Source organism: Leucoraja erinacea, chromosome 16 (assembly GCF_028641065.1).
Source record: "Leucoraja erinacea ecotype New England chromosome 16, Leri_hhj_1, whole genome shotgun sequence".
Lineage (NCBI taxonomy): Eukaryota > Metazoa > Chordata > Chondrichthyes > Rajiformes > Rajidae > Leucoraja > Leucoraja erinaceus.
In genome coordinates, this window is record NC_073392.1 from 26529943 (window position 1) to 26542035 (window position 12093).

The window sequence follows — 12093 nt, forward strand, 5'->3', positions numbered from 1 at the left end:
GTTTAGTTTAGAGATTCAACGTGGAAACGGGCCCCTCAGCCCACCAAGTCCGTGCCGACCAGCAATCCCCGCTCACCAACGTTATCCTTACACACTGTAGGGACAATTTACAATTAACCTACCTGTACGAGGGTGGGAGGAAACCGAAGATCCTGGGAGAAAACCCACGCAGGCCTCGGGGAGAACGTAGAAACTCCGTATAGACAAGCACCCGCAGTCAGGATTGAACAGTTCTCTGGCGCCCTAGGGCAACATCTCTACCGCTGTGCCACCCAAAGGCCGACCGTTTTCTGTTACCCTTTTGTATCCTTTTTACCTCTTTGTCACTTACTCCACCCATCTACCAAACCAACCATGCTGAGGGGAGAAGGTCCTTGATTTTTCTGGTGGCCTTGCCAAGGTAGCATGAAGTGCAGATGGAGTCAAAGGAAGGGAGGTTGGTTGTGTGATGGTCTGGGCTGCGTCCACAATTCTCTGATGCGATGCACAATTCAATCATGCTGTGATGCATCCGGATAAAATGCTTTCAATGATGCATCTGTAGAAGCTGGTGAGGGTTGTTGAGGACATGCCAAACTTCCTAAGCCTTCCAAGGAAGTCGAGGCGTTGGTGTGGTTTATTAGCCATTGCTTCAATATGGCTGGTCCACGACAAGTTGCCGGTGATATTTACTCCTAGGAACTTGAAGTCCAATTAAGGGTAGATCGAGGGCCTCCAATTAGGTAGATGGGAGGTCAGGACCGCTGTCTAGTTGGTGATAGGACGGTTCAGTTGCTTGGCATTCACCAATCTCTAGAGGGAGAAGGTCCTTGATACCATCAATGTAAGGCCACTGTGATGGTGTGTGTGCCACAATTCTCTTCCTGAAGTCAGTAAAACAATCTCTTTTGTGTTGCTGACATTGAGGGAGAGATTGGTTCGGAAGGAACTGTAGATGCTGGATTATTCCGAAGTGCCACTTCTCTTCCTGAAGTCAGTAACAATCTCTTTTGTGTTGCTGACATTGAGGGAGAGAAAAACCTGGAGTAACTCAGCGAGACAGGCAGCTTCTCTGAAGAGAAGGAATGGGCGATGTTTCATGTCGGGACCCTTCTACAGAGAGATTGTTGTCTTGACCCTAGGATACGAGGCTTCCAATCTCATTTCTGTACTCCAGCAACAGCACATCCGCAAATTTGTAAATTGAGCTGGGTTTATACTTGGCTTCTCAGTCGTAGGTGAATAAAGAGTAAAGAATGAGAGCATGCAAACTTCTTACAGGCAGCACCTATTATCACCACACTCTTATCTACCTCATTGGAGGCACTCGGACTTTCTTTGATCAGACTCTACTGGACTTTATCATGCACTAAACGTTATTCATGATATTCCCTTTATCATGTATCTGTACACTGTGGATGGCTCAATTGTAATCATGTGCTGCCTTTCCGCTGACTGGTTAGCACGCAACCAAAAGCTTTTCACTGTACCTCTGTTCATGTGACAATAAACTAAAACGAGCAAACTAACCTGAGGTCAGGATCGAACCGGGTCTCTGGCGCTGTGAGGCAGCAGCACTACCCTTGCGCCTCTGGGCCGCCCCTGTTGTTGTTCTTTCCTATATGAAGCATAGATACCATCACTGACCAGTTGTCCCGAGTAACCCATCTCTCAATTGCTTCAACAAATTCACTGCAATACTGAGGCGCAGAGCCATTGGGGATCAATTCATTTCACCAGCAGGATTGATGATAAGAATGTAATTTTTGTAATTGTCTTATTCCACGCATTCGTGTTGCCAATATGCATATGTATGGTGCTCCAATCTCTCGGTGTGCAGACTCCCTGCTGCTTAAGTAGTCGCATGAAGATGTTTAGAGTTGCTTCGGAACGGTTCATGTAATCAAAATCTCCATCAGATTACAGCCTCATTCGCTGTAAATAGCAACGTTTCATTAATGTTGCTTTTGTAATTGAGAGGTTCATCTTTAAGCAAGGTTGTTTTTCCGTTCTTCATTCCATAACGCCATTATGCCCATAATTCGAGACCTTTTATTTCACATTGCCGATAGTGGATTATTAGACCAAGTGCATCTGTCTACATGGATGTAATATATACACCCTCAGTACTTTGCATATATTATGAAAACCAGTAATGGCTCCCTTTCTTCCACCATGCTGGTGCTAAATTGACTTTCATTTTGATTTAGCAATGTGTCAGCTGACATGCTCTCCTTCAAGGTCCTGAAATAGAAAGGGCAAAAAGATCGAGGGGAGGAAATGTGCGCCATGTCCCATCGTTTTTCCCTCAGAAGCTCGGCGTGAATCAAGTTTTTTGGAGTAAATATCACCAGCATCGTTCTAGACCAGCCATATCAAAGCGATGGCCAAGAAAACACACCAATGCCTCGACTTCGGAAGCTTGGCATGTCCCCATCAACCTCTACAGATGTACCAAGGAAAGCATTTGATGGGGGATGCATCGCAGCAAGGTTTGGGAGCATGCGGGTTTGTAGGTTAATTGGCCTCTGAAATATTGCCCCTGTTATGTGTGGTGGTGCAAGAGTGAGATAACATAGAACTAGAGTGAATAGGAAAATGATGGTCGGTGTGGACTCAGTGGGCCAAAGGGCCTGTTTCCATGGCATATCTCTAAACTAAACCATTCCTCAAAAAGCAAAGACTAGAGACTTTTAGAATTTTTGAGGTATGGCGTGGAAACAGGCCCTTCGGCAAACCAAGTCCGCTGACCAGCGATCACCCCGTACACTAGCACTATCCGACACACTAGGGACAATTTACACTTTTATCAAAGCCAACCTACAAGCCTATATGGGAGAGTGTGGGCGGAAACCGGAGCACCCGGAGAAAATCCACGCGGTCACAGGGAGAACGTACAAACTCCGTACAGACAGCACCCATGGTCAGGATCGAAACTGGCCTCTGTCACTGTAAGGCAGCAACTCTGTCACTGCACCACTGTGCCGCCCGGCGTTTCAAAGGAACTTTGAGTTCTTGTGTTACTATTCCTGGTTGCTTTTTCAGGAAAGATGAAGCAGTGTATATTTGTGCAGAAGCTGGAGAGGCTGTGGGTGTTAATATGGCTGTCCTCTATGCAATGTCTTCAACCTAAGACGTAGGAGGAATAATATGTTCTTTAGTGACCTTTATCTGCTCAGTTATGCTTCCTCAAAATGTGCCTGGAGAAGAGAGTTGGCATTTTTAACGTTATCTATGCGTGGCTCTGGAATATCCTGGGTTTTGTGTTCATCCCGTAGATGAGTGAAGAAGTGAGAGAGAAACCTTATTAAACAGGGGCAGCACGGTGGTGCAACGGTCGAGCTGCTGCCTCACATCGCCGGAGACCCAGGTTCAATTAGGCCACCCAGGTCTGCTCTGCCATTCAATCATGGCTGATCTATCAGTAACCTTTGACACCCTTGCTAATCAAGGACCAGTCAATCTCCATTTTAAAAATACCCAATGACTTGACCTCCACAATGAATTCCACAGATTCCTCCTTATCCCTTTTCCAAAGGTACCTCCTTTTCCACGCTGCATCTCGCAACTAAACTCTCATCTGCCCTGACTCCTGGTTATACCAGCTACAAACCAGATCCCAGGGGACTCGGTGTGAGATCGGCTGAGTCAACTGCTCCCTCACCCAAAAAATCAGATCACATGCACTTAATTACTTCAGAATCACTTCAAAAACAGAAACTGAGAGCCTTCCTTTCACGCTGCTGTGGTCACTGTTTGACTCAGTGGGTCTGAGAGCATTGTGTAAAGCCACCATACTCTGTGCATCATACACTCTTCAGAAGGATGAGGGAACACCTCATTGAACCTTATTGAATAGTGAAAGGCCTGGATAGAGTGGATAATGGAGAGGATGTTTCCAATAGTGGGAGAGGCTAGGACCAGAGGCCATGGCCTCAGAATAAAAAGACATAAATTTAGAAAGGAGATGAGGAGGAGTTTCTTTTGTCCGAGGGTTGTAAATCTGTGGAATTCATTGCCGCAGACGGCAGTGGAGGCGATCGGGATATTTTTAAGATTGATAGGTTCTTGATTAGGACGAGTGTGTCGGGGTTATGGGGAGAAGGCAGGAGAATGGAGTTGAGAGGGGAAAAATAGATCAACTGAGATTGAATGGCTGAGTAGACGATGGGCTGAATGGCCTAATTCTGCTCTTATAACTTGTTCAGATTCAGATTCAGATTCAATTTTAATTGTCATTGTCAGTGTACGGTACAGAGACAACGAAATGCCTTGTGAATCGCCAATGATTAATTTTATGGAACCTAAAAGCAAAAGAGCACCGAGAGTTGAGAAGGTGTAATGGGCTGCCATTTGGCAGCGGGGGGTACTCCAGTTATAAGCGTTTGCAACTGCAACGTTCTGTCATTGCGACTGAATTCACTCCATTCCCTGTCTTTGGATACTCGAGATGGCAATTGCAAGCAATCTTCTTGATTCGTGTTGCATTAGACCGGCGTGCACACACCGTTACAAGGAGTATTTACAGAATACTAATTAAGGAAAGTGCTGTGCTCCGATCTGATTCCTATTCACATCACAGAACAGATTTATTCTTCTGATGCCACAATAGAATGTGGCTCAGAGCTCCTCTCGCCCGGAAGGCAGCCAGTTGGTATTCTGTGGGGCAGGTTATCTCTTCTGTCCGGTTGGGGCCGTTCCGTCTGAGACGGTTTGCTCACCACAGAGCTCTGAAACAGGGCTCAAAGGGCACGTTATCCCCGCGATCACCTGGGTTTTCTCCGGGTGAACCGGATTCCTCCCACAGTCCAGATGTGCAGGTTCTGTAAATGGTCCCACAGTAGAACTAGCCTACAGGTGATTGCAGGCCGGCTGAAGGGCTGTATCTCTAAACTAAACTAAACTAAACATGCAATTCCTTGTGTCTCTAATTCTGTACTACAGTGGCCCAGGTCTGAGAAAACAACCTTCAATGGGGACTGAATGGGGTCTGAAGAAAGGTCTCGACCTGAAACGTCACCTATTCCTTTTCTCCGGAGATGCTGTTTGACCCGCTGAGTTACTCCAGCACTTTGTGTCTCTCTGCGGGATAGATGGGTCCATTGCCAGCGGGAGGCCATCAAGTCATAGAGGCAGAGAGATGGAGACACTGGGCCACAGAATTATACAGGCGGACAAAGATAGTCACTTAGTGCGAGGGTTGATGGTTCATTCCATGCCCAGGTTAAAGACCTTCCACACTAATCCCATTTGCCTGCATATCCTTCAATATCTCGCCTACTCGGGTCTTGGCATTGCGTTCGGCACAGACATTGTGGGCCGAAGGGCCTGTTCCTGTGCTGTATTGTTCTTTGTTCTATATTCTGAGAGAGGTAATTCACCTTCTGCTCTTTCCCTGTCACTCCCTGCAAAATGTTTCTTTTACAGATTTTCACTCACCATGTAACAAAGGTGTACAGTATGCTTGCCTTCGTCGGCCTAGACATTGGGTACAACGGCCAGAAAGTCACAGTCATACAGCGTGGAAACAGGCCCTTCAGCCCAACTTGCCCACGCTGCCCAACATGCCCCCCCCCCATCTACACTAGTCCTACCTGCCTGGCCCATTTCCCTCTAATCCTATCCTATTCATGTACCTGTCTAAATGTTTTTTAGACGTTGTGATAGTAACTGCGTCCACTACTTCCTCTGGCTGCTCGTTCCATACACACACCACCCTTTGTGTAACAAAGTTGCCCCTCGCCTTAAACCAACAATCATCCCGTACACTAACACTATCCGACACACACTAGGGACAATTTACTGGAGCCGTTAACCTACAAACCTGTACATCTTTGGAGTGTGCGAGGAAACTGGAGCACCCGGAGAAAACCCATGCGGTCACAGGGATGATGTACAAACTCTGTACAAACAGCACTCGAGGTCAGGATCGAACCTAGGTCTCTGGCACTATAAGGCAGCAACTCTACCTCTGCGCCACCATGCCACCCCCTATTCAGCAATGAGTGCATTTTGAACTTAAATTTGAATGAGTGAGATTTGAACTCAGATCTCAGGATTATCAGTCCGGTTATTTAATCTCAATGCCACTGTGTCCTACTGGGATTCTGTTTCACCAGGGCAGAGGGATCTTGGGGTTCAAATCCATGACTCCCTCAATGTAGCAACGGCAGTAGATCGAGTGGTACAGAAAGCATATGGTATGTGTTGTTCCATGGAGCGAGGCATTGAGAATAAAAGTCATGAAGTCATGATACAGCTTTACAGGACTTTGTTCAGGCCACATTTGGACTACTGCAGGCAGCTCCCCATTACAGGAAGCATTGGAGATGGGACAAAGGAGCTTTACCAGAATGCTGCCTGGATTAGAGGGTTTCAGCTACAGGGGGAGGTTGGACAGACTTGGATTGTTTTCTCTGGAACGTCGGAGGTTGAGGGGAGGCCTGGTGGAAGTGTACGGAACTATGAGAGGCATTAATAGAGTAGACGTTCAGAACCTTTTTCCCAGGATGGGCAAATCAAAGACGAGAGGGCACAGCTTTAAGGTGTGAAGGGAAAAGTTTAAAGGAGATGTCCGGGGCAACTTTTTTACACAAAGGGTGACGAGTGGCTGGAACTTGCTGCCAGGGTGGTGGTTGAGGCAGAAACGATAGTGGTGTTTGAGGGACTTTTGGATATGGAGGGATGTGGATTATGTGCAGGCAGATTGGAGATGGTCTTGGCATCATGTTCGGCACAGATATTAGCCAAAGGGCCTGTTCTTGTGCCGTGCTGTTTGATGATCTGTGTTCTAGGACAGTCTTCAGAAGAAAGATATAAGATCACAAGAAAAATATATAAATTCACTCTGACATAATAGAGGCAAATAGTTTTTAAACCATTTTTCATAATCTCAAGTCCCTCCAAGGCACTTCGCAATAAAATTCTTCTCAAGTGTAGTCATTGTAGTAAATATATGATATGTAGCTGGCAATTTTGAAAAAGCAAACCCTTGCAAATAGTTTGATAATGACCAACTAATTTGTTTACTTGTGGTATTGATTGAGGGACAAATTAATTGGATTGGAAACCAGGAGTGTTAGTTTTATATATGTAGCAGCCGCGGAACAAATAAATTCTTACTTGCTACAGCTTAACAGGCCCAGTATTACAATAACATACAAATAAGTGTACTAGAATCAATAATACATTAAATTAACAACAGTGATGCTAGGTAACCATAATAATGCAAAACTGAAGTCCGTAGTGGAATCAAAGACATTCTTTACAGCGAGGAAACGGGCCCTTCGGCCCACCGAGTCTGTGCCGACCAGCGATCACCCTGTACACTAGCACTATCCTATGCACTTGGGACAATTTGGACTTTTACCAAAGCCAATTAACCAACAAACCTGCAGGTTTTTGGAGTGTGGGAGGAAACCAGAGCACCCCGAGAAAACCCACACGGTCACAGGGAGAACGTACAGGGAGCACCCATAGTCGGGATTGAACCTGGGTTTCTGGCACTTTGCTGCCAGACCCTTCAGATCAGACCCTTCTTGTGTCTGACACATGCCGCCCATTAGAAGATTAAATTGCTGAGTTGCCTGATCCAAAAAGTCACCTTCACCATGAACCCCAAGGATGCTGCATGACCAGCTGAGTTGCTCCAGCACTTTGTTATATTTCCTCGTTGAGGTTAGCGTTGTGCAGTGTTCAAGAGCCTGACGGTTGCTGGGAAGAAGCTGTTCTCGAACCTGATTTTCAGGACCCTGTACTTTCTTCTTTCGAGATGAGAGCATAGCCAGGGTGGTGCGGGCCTTTGATGATGCTGGCTGCCTGTCTGAGGCAGTGCCTCATGTAGATCCCTTCGATGGTGGGGAGATCAGTCCCTCTGATGGGCCAGATAGTGAGGGCATCACTACTGGCCCTTAAAGCAATGCTATAGAACCTATCTGAAAGAACACCTTAATGTCTCTGAAAGACAACTCTGAAAGACAATACAGTAATTTACTAGAGTGTCAGCTGTTTTTCTTGCAGCACAGAAGGAGGTCAGTTGTCCTTCATTTCCAAGATGTATGAAGCATTTTACTACAACAGTTTTAGTTGCATCAAAATGAAACAAAAGCAGAAATGTACAATTCATTGTTTACTTGCTACAGCGAGGAAACATCCTTATAATCCTAGAAAATTGGATTGGAGCTGAATTTTCTCTGTAGATAATTTCATTTCTAACTCCCAGAGGGAGCCACATAGATTCTGTTCATCATTTCATGATTCATCAAAGACTGTCAGAAGTCATGGAGAAATAGTGAGTGCAAATTCAGAAGGTTTTATTGGCCATAAATTCAATAAACTGTGCACTGTTGCATTTGGTACGATCGCCTTCATCGGTCGGGGCTTCGGGTATAAGAGTCGGGAAGTCATGATGCAGCTTTACAAAACTTTGTGTAGGAAGGAACTCCAGATGCTGGTTTAAACCAAAGTCCTATAAACACAAAGCTGGTGTAAATCAGCGGGACAGGCAGCAACTCTGAAGAGAAGGAATGGGTGACATTTCGGGCCAAGACCCTTCTTCAGACTAACCTGAAAAAGGGTCTCGACCAGAAATGTAGCCCATTCCTTCTCTTCAGAGATGCTGCCTGTCCCGCTGAGTTACTCCAGCTAATTGTGTTTATAGGACTTTGGTTAAGCTGCATTCGGAGTACTGCGTGCAGTTCTGGTCACCCCAATACAGGGAGGAAGTGGAGGCTTTGGAAAAGGTGCAGAGAATGTTTACCGGAATGATGCCTGGATGAAAGGGTATGGACAACAGGGAGAGCTTCAACAGACTTGGATTGTTTTCTCTGCAAGACCGGAGGTTGAGGGGAATGTTGACAGAAGTATATAAAATGATGAGTGGCATAGATAGGGTCGACAACCAGAACATTTTCCCCAGGATGGAAATATCAAATACTAGAGGATTTAGCTTAAAGGTGAGAGGGGCAAAGTATAAAGGAGATGTGCGGGGCAAGTTTTTTATTCAGGAAGTGGTGGGTGCCTGGTACACGTTGCAATGGGTGGTGGTGGAAACAGAAACGATAGTGGCTTTTGAGAGACTTTTGGATAGGCACATGGATATGCAGGGTATTGTCTGATTCACCTTTACTCCATTGCGGACATTGGTCTTTGTCTCTGGAACTGATGCGCTACAATGTTGAGAACTATATTCTGCACTCTGTATCTATTGTACTTGAGTTTGACGATTGTTTTTCGTATAGTATTATCTGATCTGATTGACATTAGACTTTGTAGATACAGCACGGAAACAGGCCCTTTGGCCACCGAGTCCACGCCCTCCTGCGATCACCCCGTCTCCAGCACTATCCTACAAGCTAGGGACAATTTACAATTTTACCAAAGCCGATTAACCAACAAATGTCCCCTCCCCCCTATATATTTCACTCTGAAGAAGGGCTCCGACCCAAAACATCACCCATCCTTTTTTTACAGAGATGCTGCCTGACCCACTGAGTTACTCTAGTACTTTGTGTCTACCTTGTACCCAATGCCCTGATGTTCTAGAGAAAGTAGTAGAATCATCAACCACACACTGTAAGCTTAGCAAGCTTCGTCTTCTTGCGTTGGAGGCAGCAAATGTCTGCAGCAAGGTGATGCCATCCGGTTCGACATCCGTAGGTGCCCGCCCGGGTTGGGCACATGCTCCGGGTTGGCGCCAAACTGCGGCGCTGCTGCTGTCTCTTGTTTGTTGTCATTCGCCTGATTGAGGTCAGTTGACGGGACTCAGCACGGGGAGGTCGACAACATGAGCCCCAGCTGTGCAAGCTGGAAAGGATACAGAGAAGATTTACAAATTGCCAGGGCTCAACGACCTGAGCTATTGGGAGAAGTTGAGCAGGATAGGACTCTATTCCTCATAGTGCAGGAGGATGAGGGGTGATCCTATAGAGGTGTACAAAATCATGAGCGGAATCGATCTGGTAGATGTACAGACTCTTGTCCATAGTTGGGGAATTGAGAACCAGAGGACATAGGTTTAACCTGTTCAGTACCACCCCTGAGTATTTTTCACATGTCACTCGTTTTGCTTATTGTCATTTTATGGCTGTGTGATGAGTCATCCTTGACCTAGAAAAAAAACGGCGCAGGGTGGCCAATAGTGGAAACAAATGTTGGCAGTGAACAGGTTAAGATGAGGGAGGAACAATTTAATAGGAACCTGAGGAGTAACCTTTTCATACAAAAGGTGATGGGTGTATGGAACGAGCTGTCGGAGGAGGTAGTGAGGCAGGTACTATCGCAGCATTTACAGTAAGAAACATTTAGACAGGTACAGGGATAGGACAGGTTTACATCCACCACCTCCAGATTCAGGGACAGTTTCTTCTCATCTATTATCAGGCAGCTGAACCATCAGCAGCCTCAAAAAGGCTGGCAGTATCATCAAAGACCCACACCATCCTGGCCACACACTCATCTCCTTGCTACCTTCAGGTAGAAGGTACAGGTGCCTGAAGACTGCAACAACCTGGTTCAGGAATAGCTACTTCCCCACAGCCATTAGGCTATTAAACCTGGCTCGGATAAAACTCTGATTATTAATAACCCATTATCTGTTATTTGCACTTTATCAGTTTATTTATTTATGTGTGTATATATTTATATTATGGTATATGGACACACTTACCTGTTTTGTAGTAAATGCCTACTATGTTCTGTGTGCTGAAGCAAAGCAAGAATTTCATTGTCCTATCAGGGACACATGACAATAAACTCACTTGAACTTGAACATCCTACCAACAACTAGAGAGCAGTCCTGAGCTACTATCTACGTCATTGGAGCCCCTCGGACTATATTTGATCTGTCATTACTGGACTTTATCTCGCACTAACCTCACTCATGTTATTCCCATTTATCATGTATCTGTACACTGTGGACAACTCGATTCCAATCATGTATTGTTTTTCTGCTAACTGGTTGGCAAGCTACAAAAGATTTTCACTGTACCTCGGTACATGTGACAATAAACTAAACTCAAACTGAACTCAACTAGAGGGATAGACACAAAGTGCTGGAGTAATTCAGCGGGTTAGACAACATTTCTGGAGAAAAAGAATAGGTGACGTTTAGGGCCGAGACCCTTCTTCAGACTCGACTAGAGAGATGTGAACGAAACGTAGACAGGTGGGACTAGTGTAGATGGACCATGTTGGTCGGTGAGGGCAAGTTGGGCCGAAGGGTCTGTTTCCACGCTGTATGTCTCAGTGATTATGAGCATGTCCATACACACAGGTGGTGCATGAGAATTCTCTGCTAGCTAGTGAAGCAAGTAAAAGTTGCATGTCTTCTTATTTTCAGACTTTGTTGGTGAATCAAGGCTGAACTACAAGGAGGCTTTGTGCAGCGCCGGTTGCCATGGAAACACAATTCTACTCATCTCAAGCAAGACCAGAAGGGCTTGTCCAGAATTCTGTTTATCAATAAGCATGCATTGAGCTGACTTTGCTTCCCTCAGTCCCCGTTAGTTGTGAAAATGTAGCCCCATGTTTGATTCATGCTGCTTGTACCACTGCCCCAGTGTTACCCCCCCCCCCCCCCCCCCCCCCCCCCCGCTTATACTGCATGGAGTGTTGTGTTGTGTTGTACCTCCACTCTTCAAACCCCTTCATTACGTTGCTGGTTCTCATGTTAGAGTCCAGGATGGTTCAGTGTTTCTTGTGTTCAGCTGAATAAAAAGGTTTTTGTTTCTGAAAATGTTCTTTGCCTGAGCTGAAGTATGAATGTAGCACAGGCCCTTCGGCCCACAATGTCTGTGCCGAACATGATCCAAGGCCAAGCTAATCTAACCAGCACGGGAAGAGGCCCTTCGACTCGCAATTTAAAAGCCAAACATAATGTCAAGAGCATCCTTTATCTACCTGCATGTGATCCATATCCCTCCATATCCATGTGCCTGTCTAAAAGCCTCAGATGCCACTATAGTATCTGCCTCCACCACCACCCCTGGCGGCACATTCCAGACACTCACAACCCTCTGTAAAGAAACCTGCCCAGTACACATCCTGTACACTTTGCCCTCTAGTCTTTGACATTTCCATCCTGAGAAAATAGTTCTGACTGTCTACCCTATCGAT

The 12093-nt window shown here is 45.8% G+C and overlaps 1 protein-coding gene across 1 annotated transcript in view; it reads left to right on the top strand.

Annotated features, from left to right (window-relative positions):
* Positions 1-11713, top strand: part of LOC129704687 (MICOS complex subunit mic25a-like) — a 321392-nt gene extending 309679 nt beyond the window's left edge. Inside the window, exon 8 of the mRNA XM_055647979.1 lies at positions 11318-11713. Coding sequence (XP_055503954.1) covers positions 11318-11341 — 24 coding nt within the window. The 3' untranslated portion in view covers positions 11342-11713. The remainder of the gene's footprint in view (positions 1-11317) is intronic.
* Positions 11714-12093: the final 380 nt, after the last annotated feature.